The 23,654-nt window shown below is 39.7% G+C and overlaps 1 protein-coding gene across 2 annotated transcripts in view; it reads left to right on the top strand.

Moving 5' to 3' along the window:
- Positions 1 to 22,438, top strand: part of PDGFD (platelet derived growth factor D) — a 144,822-nt gene extending 122,384 nt beyond the window's left edge. For both annotated transcript variants that reach the window (XM_065730037.1, XM_065730036.1), the window contains exons 6-7: positions 6,128 to 6,342; positions 19,309 to 22,438. In XM_065730037.1, the coding sequence (XP_065586109.1) occupies positions 6,128 to 6,342; positions 19,309 to 19,443 (350 nt within the window). In that variant the 3' untranslated portion in view covers positions 19,444 to 22,438. The remainder of the gene's footprint in view (positions 1 to 6,127; positions 6,343 to 19,308) is intronic.
- The last annotated feature ends 1,216 nt before the right edge of the window (positions 22,439 to 23,654 follow it).

Raw genomic sequence — 23,654 nt, 5'->3', positions numbered from 1 at the left:
CTTCCTCCTCTGTAACAAATGAGATTTTCCCTCATGCTTTACGTGATGTTATTGTAAGTCATTGCAGTGAAAGCTTTTCTTATTAAAGCTTTTTTAAAAGCTAGTGAAATTTGCAGCATATTATTTATCACTGGAATAAGCTGTTCAGTTCCATTGATTTCAGTGAAGCTATGTCCATTTACGACAGTGATGGTTTGGCCTGCTTTCACTTCTTGACCCATACCACAGCTGATAATTGGTTTGCCAGTTTGTAATAGGCCCATATATTGTGAACCTTGTTTCATGCAGACAGTTACAATCCCACTGAAATTCTGATCTCTCGTTCTTCTAAAATAATAGTTTCCATATTGAAGAGGTTCATCTTGGCATTGTGATTCCAAATTAAATCCAAATCACAGTATCTTTTCCACAGCTTCCAAGAGAAAGATTTGAGCTGCTCCCAGAGTCTTCAGGTATATTTAACAAACTGCTTATTGCAGTATTATTAATTATTGCAGAGGAATGCTGATTATTCTTAACTATATTTTGAAGACTAGAAGACAAAGGGTTTCATGAACACTCTGTGTGGAAAAAAAAATAATTTAATTGATGTTAGTATATTCTGGCAATTAAATCAGTGGAAGGTTTAACTGTTTATTGTATTGTTACAAGGATGGTCTGTAGATCACCTCACCAAAAATACTGCCTAGATTGGGACCAGCTTCAAATTTAGATTAGGTTACACAAGAGCTTCCATAGTCAAATTTTGAATATTTCCAGAGGAATTCCACCACCTTTTGGATAATTTCTCCCAGTGTTAATCCTCCTCACCATGATGAGTATTTCTTTAGGACTGCCTTGCTACAATTTCTGATTTTTGCCCTTTGTCTTTTTGCTGTGCACTTTGAAGAAGAGTATGGCTCCATCCTCCCTGTAGCATCTTTTAGATAGCTGGAGATATTAGAAGCCCCATTTCACTACTCTCCAATAAATAAACTAAATTTATTATTTTAATTTGACTAAATAAACCCAGTTCCTCTGCCTCACTGGAGCTGTTGTGGACCATCCTATTCACCTTCACTGCACTCCAAGTTTGTTGATCTTTCTCTTTCATTGAAGGAGCTCAAAACTGGACATAGTACTCTAGCACCAGCTTCAGAATTACTGAATGAAAGGAAGCTTTCGCTTTCTGCAAGGGCAAACAGCTGATTCATGTTCAGCCTGCTGCCTATTAGGATGCCAAGTCTTTTTCTGCAATGCTGCTGCTTGCAGAACTGATGCATGAGGTAATTCCAAGTCTGGTACAGGAGTTTCCATTTGTTGTCCCTGAGCCTCATGGGGTTCTTGCCTGCATATTTCACTAGCATGCTGAGATCTCTCTGAAAGGAAACCCTGATGCATAAGGACAATTTTCCACAGTTGGATGTCATTGGCAAACATTCTGAGGATAACTAGTGAAGATCTTTAGTAGGATATGCCCCAGCTTGGGGAATGTGGTGAACACCAGTAGTAACCAGGCAACAGCTGTACTTGACAATTGCTGACTCCTTGGTCAGCCTACCTTGTCCTTCTGATTATTTACCCAATCTGTAGTCCACCTTTGTATCTCAGCAGTTTGGCTTTAAGGATGCTGTAGATTACTGTGTCAAAAATGTTGCTAAGATCAAGGTAAGCAACACCAGCTGCTTTCCTCTCCTTTAACAAGACAGACATTTCACTAAAGCTAGTTCTCAGGTTGGCCGGTCACAATTTGCCCTGGGCAAACCTCTGCTGGCTGTTTCTAGTCGCCCTCTTGTCTTGCATGTGCATAAACACTTTTTTAGAGAGAATCACTGCTTCATTTTACCATAATTAGCCTGCCTGGTCTGCAGCTGCTTAGCTTGGAGATGGCCTTGGCATATGGAATAGAAATACTGTCATGAGGGACCTACCATCCCTTTACACCTCAGCTCGAGTCTGTGGCTGATGCGTGAAAGAAGAGTTAAAATGTTGAGACAGGAATATGTTAGGGCCATTAGTTTGGAACACTTACTGTGTTAACAGAAACCTTAACAGGCTGCCTGTCTTTTTAGAATTAATCAGTGACCAGCAGCACAGTATTTCTCTTCTCTGCAGTCTTTAAGGCTGTCCCTTTTAAATAAGACATGGTATTAGCTGCAGTATCTGATTTCAGTGCTTAACTCTTATTAGGATCAGTGTTTCAACGTAAGCATGTGCTTTAGTGCTATCAGAAATGAGAACGGGTTTAAGTGCTGGGCTTAAGGGGAAAGAAGGAGCAAGCACTGTACCCCCAAGTATCCATCTTACTGCTCCGGTGCATCTTTTTGTGCCTGACTTGCCTTCAAATTGAATCTCTGATGCAGACATTCTGTAATAATACTTTGAAGTTATTTGCATCCAGTCTACAGAACCTCTTTGTTGTAGTTTTAAATTAAGGACACTAGTGGTTTCAATTCTTGATAAGTAAAGCAGCAGGATTTCACACCAATCACACCAAGGCTTGGTTATGTTTTAGTCACAGCGGTGAAGAGATGCATGAAACTGACTGTACTGTAAAATCTCATTGTTATATGGATGAGGAAACAGACTGGCTCCAGACAGTAGAACAATCCCACATCAGGAAAAAGAAAATGCATATCAAAGCTTTCAGCAGAGAGAACGCTTCAGAGAAAAATGTGATTTTCATTATTTTTTAAAGGAGGCTGTAAACCATGGTCTAAAGCTAATTAAATTAGGCAGTGGGATCTGTTGGTAGGTGTCAGTGTCTTACAGCCAGTACATGCTGCTCACAGATGTTGCACAGTCACCTTGTCCCACCAAGCACAGGATTTCAGTAGGGCAAAGCCAAAAAGACTGGGTTTACTTCCAGTTGACTCTTTGTATGACTTATGTATCTCTTCAACCTGTTATTTAATCTTTCGTTCTCTGCTTGCTGTTATTTGTATAATTTCACCATCACTGCAATAAGACCTTTCCACCATGGACTTTGTCCATTTTAGTCTGGACTCTGATACCTGAGATGTGATATAACAAAGGGCAGAGTTCACATCTTAAATGAAAAATGTACATTTGGGGGTCCTGAGAACTACAGACAAGTCATTTCCAGAATGCTGTGAATTTTAAACCAGGGAGAATTCATGCAGTTGTATTGGAAATCTTTCAAAAATAGTTTGTCATTGAAAAAATGTACTAAAAAATAATGTATTTTTCCACTGGTTGGAATTCTTGAAAAATGCATCTACTGAAAGCTTTGAGCTCTCATCAAAAATAGCCGATCTTTTCATATGGCATAGAGCAAAAGTTATCCTAATAATCTGGTTATTCCCTCCTAAGCTTCAAGCAAGTCAACAGCTCTACACAGTAGTGACTCAGCAGCAACCTAAGAGACTGCAAAGACATCTGAAAGTCATCAGAACTGGGCCTTTGCACACTACTGAGTAAAGCCTGTCCTCCAGTTTGCCTGGTCACCCCTTGCCATTTGAATTGAGCAGCTTAAGTACTGAGGCTAATATGTGTGACACTGCAATAGATATAATGCTCTCAGCAGGAAGGATCCTCACATTGGTCCTTTAAAAGCTTTCCCTCTCTGCCAGTCTCATTACAAAGACTCATTCCTGTGCTGATAACAGTGGTGACAATAGGTATCAGCTCAATGTAGGATTAAGAACTGTTGAGCCTGAGGAGAAGTTCTGTCTGTGATAGAGCACATTTTGTTCAGTCCTCTGGACATCTCCACCTGCACAGAGATGCCACTCGATGTCACCTGGGTCTGGGCATGACCTGGTCATCTCTCTAATGGCCAGGCTCTTGCTGGAAGCCTAGCTTGTTTTATTACCTCAACAGGAGGCATGGTGATCAAAGTAATGGCATCTCTTCCCCTGCTGCAGTGCAGACTGTGGAGGCTCTGAGAAATCCAGTTAATCTTGAAGGCAGAATATTTTCTGCTCTCTTTTTTCCTTTGGTTACTTTTCTGTGTCAATCAGCTGAAACAAATATGGGGCAGATAGATACCACCTTGCTTTATCAGGAAGTAAAGCTGAGCTGGCAGAGATCCTGATGAGAACATTTAGATGAGTGGGAAACACTTTCCTGTGAGGATTACCCTTAGAAGCTGTGGTGAGAAGGGGTGGCTTTGAAGAATGACAGTGGAGAACAAAATATCAGCTGTTAAAACAAAAAAAAAATCAATATTCTCTGGTCTTCTAAGTCCTGGCTGTAGACATTTGGGATGTATTTTTCTCTCAGTGCAGGAGTCTACCAGCATCCCCATTGATTTTATGCTTGTATCAGAAGGATGATCTATACCTCTTCTGGAGAGATGCAAGATCTCTGGACATACGCTCTGAGATTTCACAGGGAGATGTATCACGATTGCTATAAAATCACAATTTATCTGTAAAATTCCCTTTGACTGAGATAACATATTGCTAAGAAAGCAAAACTGCTATGATTTTGTGTGACAGTGCTCATAACATTTATGCACCTTTGCCTCTTGCATATCTGCTGTGAACCAATGAGTACCTCAAGGCCAGAATGTAAAGCTGCATGATATTTACAAATCACAGCTTTTTCCACAATTTACTTCGTGATAAGGACTGAGTCACAGATGGGATGTAGAGCTGCAGTGCTTCTATCTTTTCAGGGAGGTTTTCACATGTTTATAGCACAGCACAGGTGTGCTCAGTACCAAAGAGGATGCTGAGCTATTCAACATGTCTGTGAAAATCTCTATTATCTCACTTGTCATTTGAACCATTCCTGAAGCAGGAATGGTTCTCAATGTACCTGTTAGCAAATACTGTTTGGGATGAGGGGGTATTATTTTTTGTCTTCTATGCCTGCCAATCATTTTATGTTATTTCTCTTTGTCCACCTTAATTTATCTTTTCAGCGCAACTTGTCTCATTTTTTAAAAAGTTCATGAATTTAATGATTTGATATTGAGAAATAATGTTTATGATGTCCATTTTTTTCCTGAAATTTGAAGATTTTAATTATTAAAAAAAAAAAAAAGATGAATTCTTCAGCTTTCAAGGTTCTTGAGCTCAAGATGCATTTCAATTTTCTCTCTGGTTCTTAGTTTCAATCTGAAGGATCTCACTTTTTAACACAGGTTTCCATATCCTCCAATCTTGAAAGAATTATTAAGATTTTAAACACTTTGTTGGTGGACAGATTCCTACAGAAAAGAAGAAAATAGAAAAGGATAGAAAAATAAATCAATAAACTTATGAAAATAAAATTAATTGAGTATGCCACTTTTAACTGTGTCACAATTGTAGAAAATGGATTTATTGAAGTTATTTTTGATTTTATTTTAGCTTTGCAAGATAAAGCTAGAAACAGCACTTAAACTCACAGTGGATAGTCTATAAGTTATTTTTATGCTTGGCTTTGCTACTTATTTACATGACACATCTCACGGAAATAACAGGCATTTAAACATCAACCAACCACTGGCATTCAGTGAAGCTCGTTAGTTTTAATTGTATTTATTTGTATGCCTATTTATAGTAGCACTTAAAAGCTAAAATTAATATTGCTTAGATTGACTTAGACATCTAAACGAGAGGTATCTAGACTCTATAACCAACACAGACAAGCAATTGAAAATAGCAAGGAGTGCCACCTGTCTTAGAGGCCCTTCTGAGGAAGGGATGGATCGCTCTACAAAAGCGTATATCTGCTGGCCACAGGAAGAGCCTCCTGTAAAGTGTTTGCCCTTTGTATGCCTACCATTAGGCAACATATTGTGCCCAGAATAAAAATAACTTCAGCTAAATAGGGTATAATCAGGGAAGAGAGTGGCAGAGGTGGAATCTGTCACCCAGCAGGTTTCTGACAGAGAGAGTAAAATAACCAGCCTTGAGCTTTCAGGACAGTGTTTTATTACAGGCTCCCCCATCACCTTTATAGTCTGTGTGAGCCCTGCTTGTGGGAGTCACTGTGGGCAGGATGAGAGCCAGGATGGCCACCTGTAATGATTTAAAAGGGGTGGATTTCCACCTACCTGTTCAGAAATCACTGCTACACTTCATGTGTTTCCCAACCAGTAGCACATCGCTGTGTTACTGGCTGCCCAGGGAGCAGTATGAATTGGGATAAGTCCCACTTAGACCTTACTAATGAAGCTTCTTTTGCATTACAGTTGACCTGGACAGGCTGAATGATGATGTGAAGCGCTATAGCTGCACTCCAAGAAACTACTCTGTCAATTTAAGGGAAGAACTGAAGCTGACAAATGCTGTTTTCTTCCCTCGCTGCCTCCTTGTCCAACGCTGTGGAGGAAATTGTGGCTGTGGGACTTCGAATTGGAAGTCCTGCACGTGTGTGTCTGGGAAAACAGTGAAAAAATATCATGAGGTACTTTTACCCTTTTTCTTTCTTTTCGTACTTGTTTTGTTTTTTTATTTGTTTATGTGAATTCTGAAGGCCTTTCTCAGATCTATGTGTGGTGCTGTGTTAGTTACCATGTTGCATTTGCATTGTGAAGTTGGGCAAAAATCACTGTTAGGCTGAGATGCTGTTGTTTGGGAGAGGCCAGAACATTTCTGTGAATACCCACCATGATCAACGTTCTTCTTGAGGAGACAGATCTGTCTGGGCTTCCAGACACGTTCATGTAGCCCAGGGATGGAGCCTAGACTTAGTTTTAACACTTTCCATTTTCCCTACTGGAATCCCTGTTTGATACCTCATGGAGCACATTCACTCCTTCTGCTGAAACGGGCAGTGGAACTACAATGGTTACAGACAACGCCGTAGGGATTTACATTTGGAGGTGGTGACAGAGCAGGGTTTGAGGAGGGTTATATATGCTAGGGAAAAGGATGTTAACAGATATTTAAGGGGAGATCAATTTAGAAGTTGGAGATAACTTCTGCCACCTCTCTATGTGAATGCACAATCTCAGTGAATTAGGCTTAAGTTGGACTGATTTTCTCAATGAAGGACTGATACAGTCATATATCAATGAAAATATTCTTTATAGTAGCAGAGATATCTTTTCATTGAGGCATTTGACTGTGCTTCCTCTTGGTTTATGCTGCGTCTCTTAAACTTATGGTCACAGTAGCAAATTAAAATAAAGTTGTTTGTAAACTCTCTTCCTTTCCAGATTTATTGCCTGTAGGAAAGTTGAATCTTTCAGCTTTAGTTTTTTTGTTTGTTTGCTTGTTTGTTTCCCACTCAGCATTTTTTTTTTAATGCTAGATTCTGGATGAGAACAAAGTCCATAATATTTATTTGTAGCATTTAGAAAAACAAGTTCCCTTTGTTGGGAAGAACAAGAATTTTTTTTGCCTCTGAATCAGCATTTTCAAAACCAGACATAAACCATGTTCACCAAAGTGAAGGTATCTAGGGAGGTTACTTGGTATGAGACTTTCTGTGTCTAAAAGCAGGTACCTATAAGCCTTGCTGACTTGGTTTCTAACACATATCTGTTTTAAGAGCCTGGGTTGCTACTAAGTCCATGGGTCTAAGTTCATGGGACTTTCATGGACATGGGCATGAGCAATGCTGCCCATGGCAGGAGGGTTGGAACTAGATGATCTTTAAGATCCCCTCCCACCTAAGTCATTCTATGATTCTACAATTCTGTAATTCTATGACTTTTAATCTGGAGGTAATGTGTACTCATAAAGGCTTTAACTTGGGAGAAACTGGGGCTGAAGTATCAGGAGGCAGTTTAGGGTCAGACCTTTTGCCTTGCTGTGAGCAGTGTGGTTATTTTCCAAGGTAAGTGATTTTTCTCTCCATCAACTGCAGCATATGGCATATTTCACATCATCTGAGTCTAGAGAATAATTAATATTTTATCTAATTCTAAGCAAGATGCAGGGGATGACCCTGGTAATTACAGAGCAATAAGCTTTATCTCAGTGGTAGAAAAGTGAATTGAAAAAAACAAAAAAGAAGTATAAGTATGAAACACCCAGGTGACTGTGAGCTGATAAAATGAAGCTAGAATGTTTTACATATGAATAAATATTCATACAGCACCACACATTACACAAGAATGCTAAATGGCCTGGCACCTCTTTCAGAGAGCTGACAGTCCACCACACGTGATCAGTCATGGATTAGCTAAAGAGCAAAGAGGTGGAAGAGATGAGCAGTTCGCTACGTGGGAAGTGAATATTTGTGGGTGCTCCTGGAATGGGGATTAAGCATTATTTCATGTATGATCAATCTGGAAGGGGGTGAAGAGAGAGTAGCAAGAATGACAGATAACGCAGGAGATAAAACACTTCAACAGCATGGAAGGCTGCAAGGATTTACAGCAGTCTTGTGAAACTACTTATAAATGCAATTCAGAAAAGCAGCAAGGATTGGGACGAGCAGTCTTGACTATTTATTTATATACCGCTGTTTGTGACAGGAGAGGAGGGAGAAATGAGGAATGGAAGCTGGACTAAAGGTCAAGTGGTCAATCACTGTGAAGAGGTTCAGGAAAACGTTTGTTTGTTGCGGAGATGGTGAGAAAAAAGCAAGTGATGGTATTCTGCAGAAACAGATGTGAACAGAGAATAGCACAGCAAGCATTAATTGTGGCTCAGATAAACAGGTGGGGTACTTGTATGGATTTAGACTGCTGGTGCTTAGAAGTATGCAGGCAGGTGCAGAAAAGATAAATAGAAGCACAAAACATACATCAGTGGAGACACAGCAGATGATACACATCAAAAACATTTTTAAAGAACACAGCTCAAAAGTTTTGGATCCTTTCATTTAGAAAAAAAACTGTCAATAAGAGAAGATGCAGCGAAAGGTACAAAATAATGAATTCTGCCTACAGGACATTCAGGTCTTCCCCAAATAATTTTCTCCTTAGAAAAAGACCAAATACAGTCTGAGGCATACTGAAAGGGAACTAATTTAAAATTATAAAAAGGAATTTGATTTTTTTGCACAGTAAATCTAGTGGAATTTCAGTACTTATATTTAAGAGTGCACAATTCATATTCAGAACAGTTCTATGAGAATTAGGAGTAAAGTATAAACTGAGGAATCTCATGTCACACCTGTGTCAGAGCTTAAGCCAACTACTGAATCACAGAATTGCAGGGGTTGGAAGGGACCTCTTCAGACCATCTAGTCCAACCCCCTGCTAGAGCAGGTTCCCTACAGTAGATCTCATAGGAAAGTATCCATAAAGGTCTTGAATATTTTCAGAGAAGGAGACTCCACGGCCTCTCTGAGCATCCTGTTCCAGAGCTCTGTCAGTCTGACAGTAAATAAGTTCTTCCTTTTGTTAGAATAGAACTTCCTGCATTCCAGTTTCTGCCTGCTGTCCCTTGTTCTACTATCGCTCACCACCAAATAGAGTCTACCCCCATCAACTTGATTCCCATACTTGAGATGTGCATAAAGAGTGATGTGATTCCTCTTCAGCCTTCTCTTCTCCAAACAGATCTAAACAGATCTCAGCCTTTCCTCACACCAGAGATGCTCCAGGACCTTTATCATATTTGTTGCCCTCCACTGGACTCTCTCCAGAATCCCTGTCTTTTTTGAACTGGGGCGCATAGGACTGTATTCCAGATGTGACCTCACCAGGACAGAGTAGACAGAAAACTGAGCAGCTAGAAAAAATGTTGCATGTAAACATGTTGACAACTAGTTATTTTTCATTGTGCCTCTGGGAACACTGGTGCTGAAACACTGGAATACCACACTAACCAGGTACTGGTCAGAATCAGAAGGTTACAGCATATAAAATTAATCACTGAATTTAGGAAATTCAATATTCACATTAACTCATTGTCTCACTCCAATTTACGGGAGGGAGAGGAGGTTCTTTATTTGAGACATACAAACAAACAATTGTTGTCTTTCATACACATTACTGCTAATTTATTATGCTGCTCCTTTGTTCTCTGAAAACTATGAATTCAAGGCAAAATTTCATCTTTAAAGTTGCGTGGCTTCTGAAAGTTTGAATTTAAACTTAATCCCCTAGGGACAAATTACAACTCACTGAGCAGAAATTTAGCCAAGCAGCTGCCATTAACATGAGTGGAAGTCATGCAGATAAATTCATGTACGGCATGCTAAAGATGTGTCCATTAATTTTAGTTCAGAATACTTTCTACTTCATTATTATTATTATTGGTCTCCTACAGGCAATCAGTTTTATTCTTTATTTGCCTCAACACTTAACTCTAATTTCACATAAATGTCAAGCAGGAAATGCGCAGAGGAGGAGCTTCTTGACATGTCAGCTTTGCAACCATGTACCTGCTTTATCCTTTATGAAGCCAGTTTGAAATCCACTAACTTTAATCAAAAAGCCTTTCATTGCACAACAAAGGACAGAGTTTCATGCATAATGAAGTTCCCAGGGCCAATAATTTTGTTTAAAACCTTTGCCTTCTGCTCCAGGATAAGGTCAACCAGGCTTAAATGCAAGTCTCAAATTACTTTGATTCAGTTGCAAAAGACACCAAAAGTACAAGATAGGAGAGCAATAGAAACCAAATCATGCAGACTCCAGGTTTATTTTCTTGCCAGATGAAATTTGCCTAAATGCTATCCTAGGGCTTCATCTGCTGAGCTCCTGGACCTGCCATATCTACATGTTCTAGACATGGATGTATTTGTCCTCAGTAGTAAAAAATGGACTGGAAAACATATAGAAGTTGTCTAGCATTCCTGAGTTACCCCATACTCTGCAGCCAGCATCCTGTAGTACCAGAGCAGTGGCATGGTGTCACCTCTGGATGCACCAATGCCCATGTGCTTGCTGAGAGAGAAGCTTGGAGTCCAGAGAGATTTCAAAGTTGCCTTCTTACACTCTTGATGCTTTCCAGTTCCTGTTCAAAGCCTTAGAACTGTGCTCATCAGCATGGTCTCCCAGCATTCCTTCCTTGCATCTCAGGATTAATAGCAATCACTTTTCCCCAAGCTGCTACTGCTGCAGTTCCCTGAACAGACTGCACAGCTCTTTCCTATCACATTCAATTGTAAGAAATAATGCAATGGCAGGGAAAAAGAGAAAATGAGAATGCCCCAGTAAGTGGCTAATTAATTGCCCTGAGAAATGCTAATAATATGACATTGGCTCTTTTTTTATAACTTGGAATTCTGCCATAACTTTCCCAAAATACTCAGCATTTTCCAGAAATTAGAGGATTCAAAGCTTGAGTAAACAGCTTGTTTTAGGGTGTTTTCTTTTGAAGGAGTCTTGTAATACTCTGTGGTTTTCCACTGCTTCTGGGTTTTCTTGAGACCAGAGCTCATGGACATTCATGGCTTACCACATGGTGTCACGAACCCTGCAAACTAAACAGGCCTTTTGCTGGCAGTGTCTCAAAATGCTCCTCCCTGTCAGCCTGCCAGAAGTGATGCTGAGTTACGGTGCAGGGCTCTCTGCAAAGACAAAGTGATTCATGGAAATGAATGTGGCACCCCTTAATCAAATGCTCACATCTAACTTGCTAAAGGGGAGCAGAAATAAAAGGATGATTCCCCTTGCAGTGCATTTCTTTGGAAGTGCTTGGACCTGCTTTTTAAAGAGGGAGGGAATTTGAACCTGGAGGTAACCCTGCCCAGAGAGGCCAGGACTTTGTGCAGCGACATCTGGAGCTGTGCTATCCGGCCAGCGTGCTCATCCCTTGGAGAAACAAGAAATCAGTTTCCTCATCTCATTGCTGTAACTGATGAGATGTGAAATGAGTTTCCATGAGGAATAAAAGCTCTTAAGGTAGCAACCAGTATTTGTCACAGTGCATAAACCTCCACCAACAATGTACTCCGCAGCACAGCTAAGAGGCACATAAGGAAAAATAAAGTGGTGAAACCTGATTGTATCTCTCTTACCTATTTGCTTCCTCAGTAGTACAGACTGATGCATTTTTCACTGTGTATATGTTGCTTCATTTGTTTTTCCACTTTTTTTGCATCACTATACCTCTATGCAAGCCTGATGTTAACTGGAGCTTGCCTGCACGGGACATACATGCAATTAATTCTTAACCATGAGGTTTAAATTAGTAGCTGCATTTCAACTTCATAACGTCTTGCTGCCCTGCAAAGGGATAGCAGGCATTGCAGAGGGGAAATAAGCCTGTACAGAGTGTTGCTGGGTAGGAAAGAACAGGGGAGAATGTAAAGAGGTGGTATGGGACTTGACAGAGAAGTTGACAGAGAAGTTGGTGCAGTGGTGTTAAGTGTAACTATTACAATGTGGTGTTGCCTGTGCTTTTGTCTTTTCATCTTCTTGTTTTTTCTTTTTACACAAGGAAATAACCTTAAGCAAACCTTAAGGAGGCACTTGAAAGAGCAGACAATAATTCTCACCCTGTCTTTACAGAGGGAAACATAAGAGTATTATACAAAAATGTCTCAACAAAGAAAATTGATGGAATGATTAAAAAGAGCTAGCATCATCAAACCATTGTGCAAGGAATGCGGTTTGTTGCATGTCCCGGAGTTGACTGTACATGTACAAAGATGACAAAGAGGTTGTTATGGCAATAAAGGCACAGAATTAACCTGACAAGAGATAACACTTAGAAATATTATACAAGAAACTACAAATACAAGGAAACAAAATGAGTCAGAAGTGACTGCTAGATTACTAGATATGCAGTGAGAGCAAAGAGGTGCAGAGAGAGAATGGATGTGCATTTTTGACTAGGTTAAAATGAAAGCTCTTGGGATGACATCTGGCAATTAAGCTAATGAGATGCCTGTGATACGGGTCTGGACAGAGAGAGACATTTGGGGAACGGGCAACACCTGTATCTGGCCAGTGACAAACATGGGCCAGAGCCATCATGCTTGAACAGATGACCAGAAGTGAGGCTCTGTTCCTATCTAGAAAAAATATTGTAAAAAATATGGTAGCTTTGGTAGGCATTTCAGATTCTTGACTTTTAAGCCAAATAATTTCTTAAAAGCAGTGATTCCATAGTAATAATCCGTTGTTTGAGTGCTACCATTGATGAGCAAATGAATCCTTTTTATTTTGTTCCTGATATGCTGTAATTATGCCTGGTAAGAAACAACATGGCTTTACGTCTGTGTTGCTATTTTAGGCTACAGTCCTAATGGAATAAAGGTCCTAATGCTAAATTATGCACCACATTCCCATCATGCTTGGTTTTTTATGTTAATGGCACAGCTAAACTATTTGTGACCTTTGGATTAGATAACTTTGAAAAATTGCTGAGTAAGATATTTCATCTGTATCAGAACTTGGATCTGTGTTGAATGTTTTGAGCTTTTGATGTGTCCTCTTTCATGAACCTCAGAGAAATATAATTTGGTTTGCATGCTAGAATGATGGTATTTTTAGATGAGCAAAAGGAGATTAGATCATGCTGAATAGCTGTAAGTTAAAATAAGCCCTGCAAAGTACAAGTTTCACTAAAATATTCTTCTCAAATAGGATCCAGAGTCTCTCTCTGTCCTTTTTCTATGGAATACACAGCCAACCAAGCATTTGGTAAACTATAGTCATGGTTTTGATTATTTCTGATCTAAGCCTAATCAGGAAAAAAAAAAAACAGTTTTAAATGAGACTTCAGATTTTTATTGGCCTTTAAACTAGTGATCAAGAATTTAACAAAAAATATTACTGGAGTTGCTACTAATAACTACATATTTTGTTTTGAAAGTAACGCCTCCTATTTATTTTCATGGAAACTACGACTGATACAAAGAACACATTAACACTATTTGATAGAGTAAATTCTCAGCTACAAAACATTTTTTTCAATTCAGTCACCACCATTAGGTATGATGAACAAGAGCCTGCATGCTATGCTCATAAAAATCTGCACCAGTGGAGGTCGGCACTGCAATACAGTGGTCAAAAATTGACAGTTTGTATGGGCTCCAGGAAATTCAGAAGTATTGACACTTTCCTATCCTAAAAGAGAGTGCACATCACTTCACCCACGAAGTTCTGTGTCTTAAACATTTTCTTCAGTGGGGAATTCATATATTACCACTCCACACACTGCCGTTTTGACTCTTGCTCATAGTGGAGACAGCACTCATTACTGGTCATTATGCAATCCAGGAAATTGTCACTTGAAGCCTCCTATTGGTTCAACAGGTACTCAGAAACTTGCATACAGTATTCTTCCTGTTCCTGTGTGAGCATTTGTGGGACCTACCTGACACAAACTTCGTGATATTTCAACTTTGCCACAACTGTTTCCAATGCATTGAAGCCAATCTTCAGCTCCATAACAGTTCCCAGTTGTAATCTGCTGATTTGGGTGGATGAGCTGATTGAGATGCTCTGCAATTCATGGCTGTCCTGAGCATGGTTTGTCTTTCATGTCACTGTCACCGCTGCTGAAAAACACCACCCACCACCTCACTGTGCTCACATCCACTGTTCAGCCTCCATAAGCACTCATAAGCAAGCATTGATGAATGTCAGTAGGTGCCATTTTTCTGCGTGGAGGAATTCCATTCCACACTTTTGCTTCATGCACTTCCATGTCACGCACCCCTCTGTCAGACTGCTGCCATCTGTCACACTGCAACAAAATGTAATAGAATGTTGGTGTGAAGGCTCAACCTTTACTGCCGTACACAAACATCCACCTCTGACATCAAAGTAATAAAATAGGAGGCAATACTTTTGAAGCCATACACATATTAATGCATAAAGTAAATGATAGTAAGTTAAAAATTAATATGAGCATTTTCATACATTTTTCTTGTCATTAGAGCTGATTTCCCTATTACTCCTTGTTTTTTTATTAGAGTAGAAATCACCCAGAATCTACTGCCATAGCTGGATGTTTGTTCTTTGAGTTCATAGGTTCATAGGTACTTCAAAGGTAAACGATACACAGCAAGGAGGGAGTGGTTTTCCCCATATGGCACTACCCATCTAAATCTGAGTCAGCTGCTGGACTCCTTTCCTAGCTAACAGGGCAAGCATTACACCCACTTCCAGTGCTGGATGGTACAGGTGAATCATCTTCTGGAGTTACCTCTGTTGATGCTTCTACCGAAGAAGTGCTGGGTATGGATCAGGGTGAACATACTATCTCCAAAAGGGCCTTTCCCTAACAGCCAGGACTGCCATGCTTTTCTCAGCCCCTGAACAGTCCCTGCAATCAAGTTATGAAGTGCTTTTGCAGATCTGCTGTGGCTAGATGTTCCCCCCTCCATTATTCCACAGGCAGCACTCTGCAGAGCACTCTGCTGTCCCCAGAGCAAACCCTGATCTTGTATTTTATAGCTACTAAAATGCATCTGTTTTCTGATGTCCTCAAACTGAGATTGTCAGCCCCTCATGTTCTTGGTGGTCTGTCCAAGCAATGAGTCAGCCTGACTTAAACAGGTGTTCTCAGATTCCAGACTAAGGATATCTGGCTTCAGCCTCCAGAAGCTGTTTTTGATGTTGGCTTTGCTCTTTAGTTAAAAGAATCCATACTGAATGCACAGTCAGCAAGCAAGACTCCTGTCACAGACAGGAGTATGTAAACATTTTATTTCCTTCCCCACCAGTCCCACGGATGTTGCCACAGTTGCCTGGCCTTGAAACCTCTCTGATGCTCAGGCCCATCTGCAAAAAGTACTGTCCAGCATGCTGGCACACTCCAAGGGATTTATCTGCATAAGAAATGCTACAAGGCATTGATATTTTTCATTGTATTACCCATAAACACCAAATTCATCTCAGACATTAAGTCCTATGTCTTGCTTTTATTTTTTTAATATGCTTTACGTCCATAGTTAACTCAGTGTTTGAAGAGTGCTAGATGTCTGTGGTTACACGTTATTTGCAAGGAACAGATGAGGCACAACATTTTGGTTAGTAATCACAGACATCGCTCCTTTAATTTGAAACCAGCAAAATTATTCTTCTTTTCACCCACAAAAATTAAATCTTTTGAATCATAGAATGGCCTGAGTTGAAAAGACCTCAAAGATCATCTAGTTGCAATCCCTCTGCTGAGGGCAGGGTTGCCAACCACTAGACCAGAATGTTCCAGTCTTTCTCCATACCTTTATTTGCTTACCGAGCCCATTAGAAAGGGAGAAGAAGTGTCCTAAACAAAATTTCTTTGAAGTGTTTTCATTACCTCAATAGTTCTTCACCTTTAAGGAGCTGACCATGTAATGAATAAACAGCAGCTATTTTCAGAATAAAAGGTTTTCTTTCAACTACTGTGGTCACGAGAAATGGCCTTACTTCCTGATTCTTTTCAATTCTCTGTATTTAACTGAAACTAAAACTATTAGATGGAAGCTAGACTGAAAGCTTTGAACATCAGTTCTGTGATCAGCTATTAAAGCAGTCCAATTTCAGCTGTGTTCAAACACTGCTTTCCTGTCTTGTCTGAGGAAGTGCCTGCCAATTCATTTTTCTACTCTTATCAGCAAAGCCCATATACTGTGCTCATGTTTCTTAATATAAAACACAGGGAAAATCCCCAAGCTGCCAGGAGGTGTGATGGCTTAAATACAGACCAAATCTTTGTTCTCATCTGGTCGCATACTTTCATTTGCTCTCAGTTGATAAAAGCAGATCTACCTACCCATGATCTTGCAAAGTGCCAATCACTGAATTTTTTCAGATTTTGATGAAAGGCTTCCTTAAGTAAAGAATTTTATCATGGATTGAGCTTCAGTAGCTGTACTTCTTTTTAAAAGTATGTTTTCTTAAATAACAAAAAATAAGAAAATAAAAAAATGTATGTTTAGAGATGCAGTCTATTTTCAGCCCTTTAATAATCTTAGAAGCCTGATTGAGTTCTTTGCCTTTCTGCTTGAAAAACACAGTGGTACTGTGGGTTGTTTTGGTGTCCACTGGGCTTTATTGCCTATACTGAGGCAGTCAATGTTCAAAATTGTTTCAGATCCACATTGCTGCTTTCCCCTCTCTGCCCCCCTTCTTAATGGCATGTCTCTGCATTTCTAACAATGGAAAACATTTACATCCTCCCAACAGGTTAAAATACCATCTCTCTACTTTCCTTAGGCACAGTCCTTCCTTTTGGTATTACATAGTTTAAATGTGAATTTTGTCATGCAAGGGAGGATGAAAAATACTGTTTTCAGTGCTCATCTGTCTTGTTACATCCCATGGCCTTCCTGTCCTCCAGGCATATACAAATAGTCTTATCCTGAAGGCTGCTCACCTGCATCTCCCTTCCCCACCAGTTCTGCCTGGCATTCATGACTAACCTTAAGGATGCCATTCATGTTTACTTTTGAATTCTTAATTCTGCTGAAGTTACCAATACTTTGTAAATCTGCTGCTCAACCTCTTATTCCCTCTAATTCCCCAGAGCACCTCAACTCTTACATAATGTTTTAAAGTCAAAGAACAGTAAGTACTCTGTACAAATATCTGAGTGACAATATGAAGCCTGTTAGTCAGTGCAGAAGATGCGGGTGTTTCTGTGGTTGTGACACTCATGTGACATGAGTGGTCCCACTCTCCACATGACCAGTGGCTTTGGCATGTCATAAACAAGACAAAACTCTCTGTACATTGTGAACAGGCATAACCAATCTGGTTGATCAGTTCCTTGGCCAAGCACAACCTCAAAACAATCTGCCAAGGGGTAAGGTATGTTGCCTGTAGTACCTCACCAGGGTGTGATTTCTGAAATGAGATGCTTGAGGCCCCACAGAATAGAACCTGCCCACCTTCCTGCAGACACCTCTCCTCATCCTGCTTCCCATCCATAAGTGATTTCAAACAGAAAAGGGCCAGATCATGCCTCTGGTAGTTCTATTGATCTGCCACAGAGCCTTGAGGAAATAGTTTCACATTTTCTTCCTGCAAAAGTTTGACAATGACACGTATCTTTTTGTGCAGTATGTTGTGAGATTTAGGAAGACAAATGGTATGGGAGAGTTAAAGTGTTCTTATTCTTAGCTCAGCTTGGGTACTTAATCAAAATGAATACTTAAGTTTCAGAGCTGTAATTTGGAATTATTACCTCTTCTGTTAAACTACTATAAGCATTCCACCAACAAACTAATGAAACAAAACAGAGGCATCCCTTCCCCTTGCTTGCAACACCACGGTAGTGGGGATGTAAGCTCTTACATGGATACCCAGAATCCAACAATGGGCTCACTTAATCATGCCCCTGCAAACTCCCATGCTACTCAGCCTTTACCAGTCTGTTTACTTACATACACCATCACAGAATATGAGATAGAACTCAACATTATAGATGTTTTCCCACATATCCACACCATTTTCATGAAATCACAGTTTCATATAATAATTTAGGTTGGAAGTCATCTCTAGGGGTCATCTAGCTCCAACTCCTATTCAAAGCAGGGAATTTCAAAGTTAGATGAGGTTGCTCAAGGCTTTGTGCTATTAACTTTGACGATCTACAAGGTTTCCACAGCTTCCCAGGGCTACCTGCAGTGCTTAACCACTCTCATATTATTTCCTTTCCTGTACCCAAGTAGGATTTCCTCTGTTGCATCCTCTGTTTGTTGCCCCTTTTCTTTATAACCTTTGACTCTCTTTTTGAGTCTTGCAGTTATTTTGCCTGTATGGTTTGGTGTTGTTTTTTTTTTTCAAAAGTCTTTTCCACAGTATTCATTTCATTTCCCTAGGATATTTTTATCATTTGGTTTGGTTTGTTGTTTCCTTTCATATTATTCACAGTGAATTCTGAAGAAACTTTTACAAGTAAGGTGCACATTTTTAAGAGAAGCCAGTAATAGTCAGATTCCAGAAAAACTCAGTGGTACCTAGGGACAAATTTTGTGCAAGCTCCATTCTTTTTCTGCCTCTAAATGGGTATTTTAGTTTTGGACCAATTCTAAAGCTGCACTTCAGACATTTCAAATTGCATTAAAAAACTTTGCTTGTTCTTTAGAGCAGAAATATGCATGAAAGAAGGGTCAGGACAATGCAAATATAAAGACAAGCCAAAGGAATTGTGCCTGATAGTCAGCATGCAAAGGTGCAATTCTGGACATGGTTAGGGAACTGCATGATAGGAAGATACCTGAGGTAGGAAGTAATCCAATCTGTCAAAGCTCTACAACAAACAATAGAGCAGGGTGTCACAGAGAGAAAAGAAAAAGCTGGAAGTGTAACAAAAATGTGTTCTGATGGGCAGAAAGTAAAATTCAAGTTCCAAGATAGAATCCAAGCACCCCCCCTTCCAAGAGGGGAAATAAAGAGCAACAGTGCAGATGTGTTGCCAAGACAGGCTGCCTGAAGGTTTTATTATGAATGTGCAGGTGGGAGTGGGTCCATGGGCAAAGGTGTGTGTGTTACTGATGAGATTGGAGCTTTCCCAAAACTCTCCTCTTCAGATCTCTTAACAGTGTTTTCTAACTGATACATTTTTCTCTTCATTCTCCCAGGTGCTGAAATTTGTCCCTGAGGCTGAGCATCCCCGAAAGAAAGGCAAGGCAAGAAAGAACATGGCTTTAGTGGATATACAGTTGGATCATCATGATCGTTGTGATTGTATCTGCAGTTCAAGACCACCCCGATAAAAAAAAAAAAAAAAAAAAAAAAAAGAAAAAACATAAGATCCACTAATTGCAGCTTACCAGACTTTTACTTTTAAGCAGGATTGCTCTGAGGACCTTTAGTCACTAATCATTTGAACTTTGCTACTAGCCTGCCTTTGCAATTAGAAGAAATGATTGCTGAGTTTCGGTATAGCTGGGCTGATTAGTGCCATGGCAGCTAAACAGGTATATCATACATTTATATATCAGCATCCAAGAATTATGGTCACTGTAGATAGAGTCTGAGGGTTGAGATTTTCAAAGGTCACTCACAGTTCTTGGGCACACAGAGCCCACTGATGTTGTCTGAGCTGGCAATGAAAGTGCATTTGTTGTGTTTCTACAAATCTCTCACTCACTATTTCCTACACTCAAATTCTGCTGCCATTTCTACCTGTTGAAGTCTTCTGTCAGTAGGGTTTTGTGGGTATAAATGAAGGGAGAATTTGACCCCGTGCAATTGTAAAATAGTTAATCCAGCTCTGAAAATGAACTTGCCAGCATCCCTTCCCAGGAGAGTGCTGTGCAACGAGGAAAATCCATTATTACATGAAATGAAACACCAGTAGAGTCAAATCTCACTGTCTGTCCTCAAGCAAGTCTTGTGCCAAAATTAGTAAATGTTTTGCATAAGCTAGGACACTGGTGGTGGTAAGGAGTACAGGGGCACCTTTGCCACAGTGACTCCACAGGAGCCATCATCCATATGCTTCTGCAAGCATGGTAAGATGGGGCCCTCCAGGTCCCCAGGAAAATCCTGTGGGCTGGGGCTGGTTCTGATCTCTGCTCGGTCCCCTCCTTGCCATAGCTGGAGAAGTGCCATGTCTCCCTAAGCAGACAACAAAGATAGGGCACTCGTTTGTTGAAAATATTGATTCGTGTTGTAGTTGTGTTATTGGAAAACTAAACTGTGCTTGAGATTTAATTATCGTTACTTGGTTTGGGGTTTGTTTGTTTTAAATATGGATTATTATAACTTTGTCATATATCCATTAATCTTAGTTATCTGAGGCTTGTTGTTTCACTTCAGCTTTGTGTATTGCCATGGTTAAACTGTTGACATTGGATTTCTTTTTGATTGCATTTTGTTGAGGCATATTAGCTCATTAAGCAATGTCGGTCATGGAAAGTGTGCATCATTTATTAACTTGCACAAGAATATTATAAACACCACCTCAGAATAATATAAGCACTGTAAAAACAACAACATAGCTTCTTATGCCTTTTTAGATATTATGAAAGTGCTTTCCATGGGAAAGGAAAGAACACCCTTCAGGATAGATTTAAGGCTATAAAACGCTGCTCCAGGAACTGTTCGGAGTAAAATACAGGGAGAGTGAAGTTTATGGAGGAATTGGAGTTTTAATAATGGATGTAACAGAAAGAATGGGGCAGCATATTTAATAGTTGAGGTTTTATATTTAACAGCAGATACAATGGTTCATCTTGTTCATGTTGCCTCTTGGGTGTCTGCCTCTCTGAAAGAGCCAGGTAGTTTGACATTATTGCAAACTGACATGTGCTATAGTATAATACTGAGAGTCTTTAAGTCAGTATGTTGTAGAAATATACAATTTTGTTATAGAAGTGCAGTAATGCTCTGACAGCCTCTTTATCAGCTCAAGTATTTTATAAGTGCTTTTTTTTATAATTTTAACAAAACTTTACTGAAACATCCCTTAGAAATGCTGTGTTGCTTTCCTTCTTGTATTTTAACATTTAAGATTCAAAATGTGTGGTTTTTTATTATTATTATTATTATTTATAGTAATTTTCCCTCTCTGGCTCCCAGATGTCTATTTAAAAACGTTCCTAAATGCTGAGCTGGGAATTGATTCATCATTTTTCAAAGCAATTCACTTTAAAAGAACAACACGACACTGTAACCAAAGATTGCCAGCTTCATTTCTTATTTCAGAACTGCTTAAAAAAGCCTTCATTCTTTTTTTGTCTCTAGCTTTATAATAGGATGGACCCACCCCTTCCATAATTTTCAGCTAATTTGGGAAGAAAATTGCATGTGAGATCTTGAAAGTGCTGACTGTTTTTGAGACAGTGCACTCTCTCTAGTGTATGCTCCTGACTGCATTGTACTGGAAGTATGCCTAAGCACTCTAGCCTGATAGCATCAGTGGTAGGAGGCATCTGTCCCATGACTCTGTGCTATGGGTAGTCCTGTAATTCCCACCCCTCAAGGGAAGATGTGAAGCCGACATTCCCCACACACCTCTGCTTGTTTGCCCCATCTGCATCCCAAACAGCCCTGTCCTGGAGGTATTCACTCTGCCTGATCTGGGGCTGCCAGCCTCATCTGGGAGCCTAGGTCACCTCAACGAGCTGTGTGGAGAGAGAGGTTCCTTCCCAAGCGTGCCTTAGTTTAAAATCACCTAATGAGGGAGTTTACTCTCTTTTCACTGTGTAGGAGACTAGAAATCTGATCTAGGTATCTTAAGGGAGATAAACCAAAGCAAATGGTGTGAAACATGTTAAACATTCTACAGCCAATCGTTCTGCTAACTGAATTTGATGCGGGCAGCAGTGGATGCTAGGATCCAGCAGGAAAATTCAGCTGTAAAAGAGATTTCTATAATAATGATTACCCTCTTGCTTAATGTTACGTTTAGTTTCTTAAATTGGCCACAGAATGTGAAGTATTTCTCCTGGGATGCTTAGCAATGAATGGCATCACTGACCAGGAGGTACTACTTCATGCTGCTGTCTGCCATGAAGTCAGCACGCTCCAGGCTGAAGAGTTAGGAATGGGCTGAATGTTGCAGTGTGGGGGAGGTAACAAACATGAACTCAGTAAAAATCCAAGCTCCTCAGCCACAAGCTGTGCTGACCCTGGTGAAATCAGGCACCAGCAAAACTTTTTATTTATTAGCAGAAATTGCCGAGATGTTTTTCCACACCTTTGTTTCTTTTGTCTGTGTAATAGCTGCAATGTTGTTTACATATTATTTTAACTTAAAAAAAACAGTGGTATTAAAAAAAAAATATTTGTGGAATTGGAGCCCTCTAAAATAAATACATTTTCTAAAGAAACTCCAATAATTTCAAAGCCACTTGCTAGCTTCTTATTTAGTGCATTCTTCTGGGATAGAGCCTACTTTCTCAAGTGCAATGTCTCTCTTTTTTTTTTTTTGTTATCTCAGTTAAATGCAACTCTTGTAGCATTATTTTTATGTTATGCAGTACATAATGTGTCTTATCTTGATGAAAAAAAATAAATACCGCTTTTGAAATAAGATGCTTTGAGTGTTCGTTCAGAGTTCTGAGTGATTAAAACCACAATTTACTGGAGGACATTTCCACAACAGGACACCATCCATACTAGGTATCTCAGAGATGTTTAGCAGTCAGACCCAGGAAGACCACCGGGGAAAAAGCAAAGTGTGATTTTATCATAACTGAGTTTAAACTACAATGCTAGAAGAGCTTCCCTGTGAAGCAGCAGCAGTTCACTAGTCTGGTCCTTGCTATTCAAAGAAAGAATTCATATGTTCTTCTTTTCTTTTCCTGGAAGAAAAAAGACTGAACCAGGGCAGATAGGACAGACATTTCCTAACAAAAGGAACAGTTATCTCGTGTACAGTGAACAAGGACATATTTAATGGTTGGAGAATATTTTTGCCTATCAGAAGTGCACTGAGTATCCTATGCAGAAACTGAAAACCTGTACAGCAGGAATAGCAAAGTGGCATTGCTTTGTACCTGTAGAACTAACAGCTAGCTAACATTGTCAGATTGACCTTGTGCTCATATGGATGACAACTTTTCTAGATCTGCAACACAAAAGCAGCTCTCCATCTTATTGGCTGAAAATGCACCGGGTTTCTAAGGTCATCAGAAACACCTTTCACTTTTTTTTTTTTAATAATATATTTTTGAAAACATTTTTCTTCTCATTTGAGGATTCTACAGAATCTTTTGTATTTAATCTTGAGTTTTGCAACAGCTATGAAAACACCTTCCTGCAAATTCATTTATGATTCCCCTTGCTCTTTGGTGGAGCTCAGTCACTCTGCTGAAATTCGAATTCAACAGATGTCCAGTTTGTTCTTATCCTCCCTGGGACTCCAGTGCAGCAGCTAATGAAATGAAGAAATCGGTATTCTGGTCTCTCATTCTAAGAACTGTAACTTTGTTTATTGACTGTCTTGATCAAATATGCTGAAATAGAAAACATTCAT

This window comes from Cyrtonyx montezumae, unplaced genomic scaffold (genome assembly GCF_038088225.1).
Source record: "Cyrtonyx montezumae isolate F1298 unplaced genomic scaffold, pur_monq_1.0 scaffold_12, whole genome shotgun sequence".
Lineage (NCBI taxonomy): Eukaryota > Metazoa > Chordata > Aves > Galliformes > Odontophoridae > Cyrtonyx > Cyrtonyx montezumae.
Note: the sequence above shows the minus strand (reverse complement) of the source record. Positions and strands in the feature narration are given on the sequence as shown.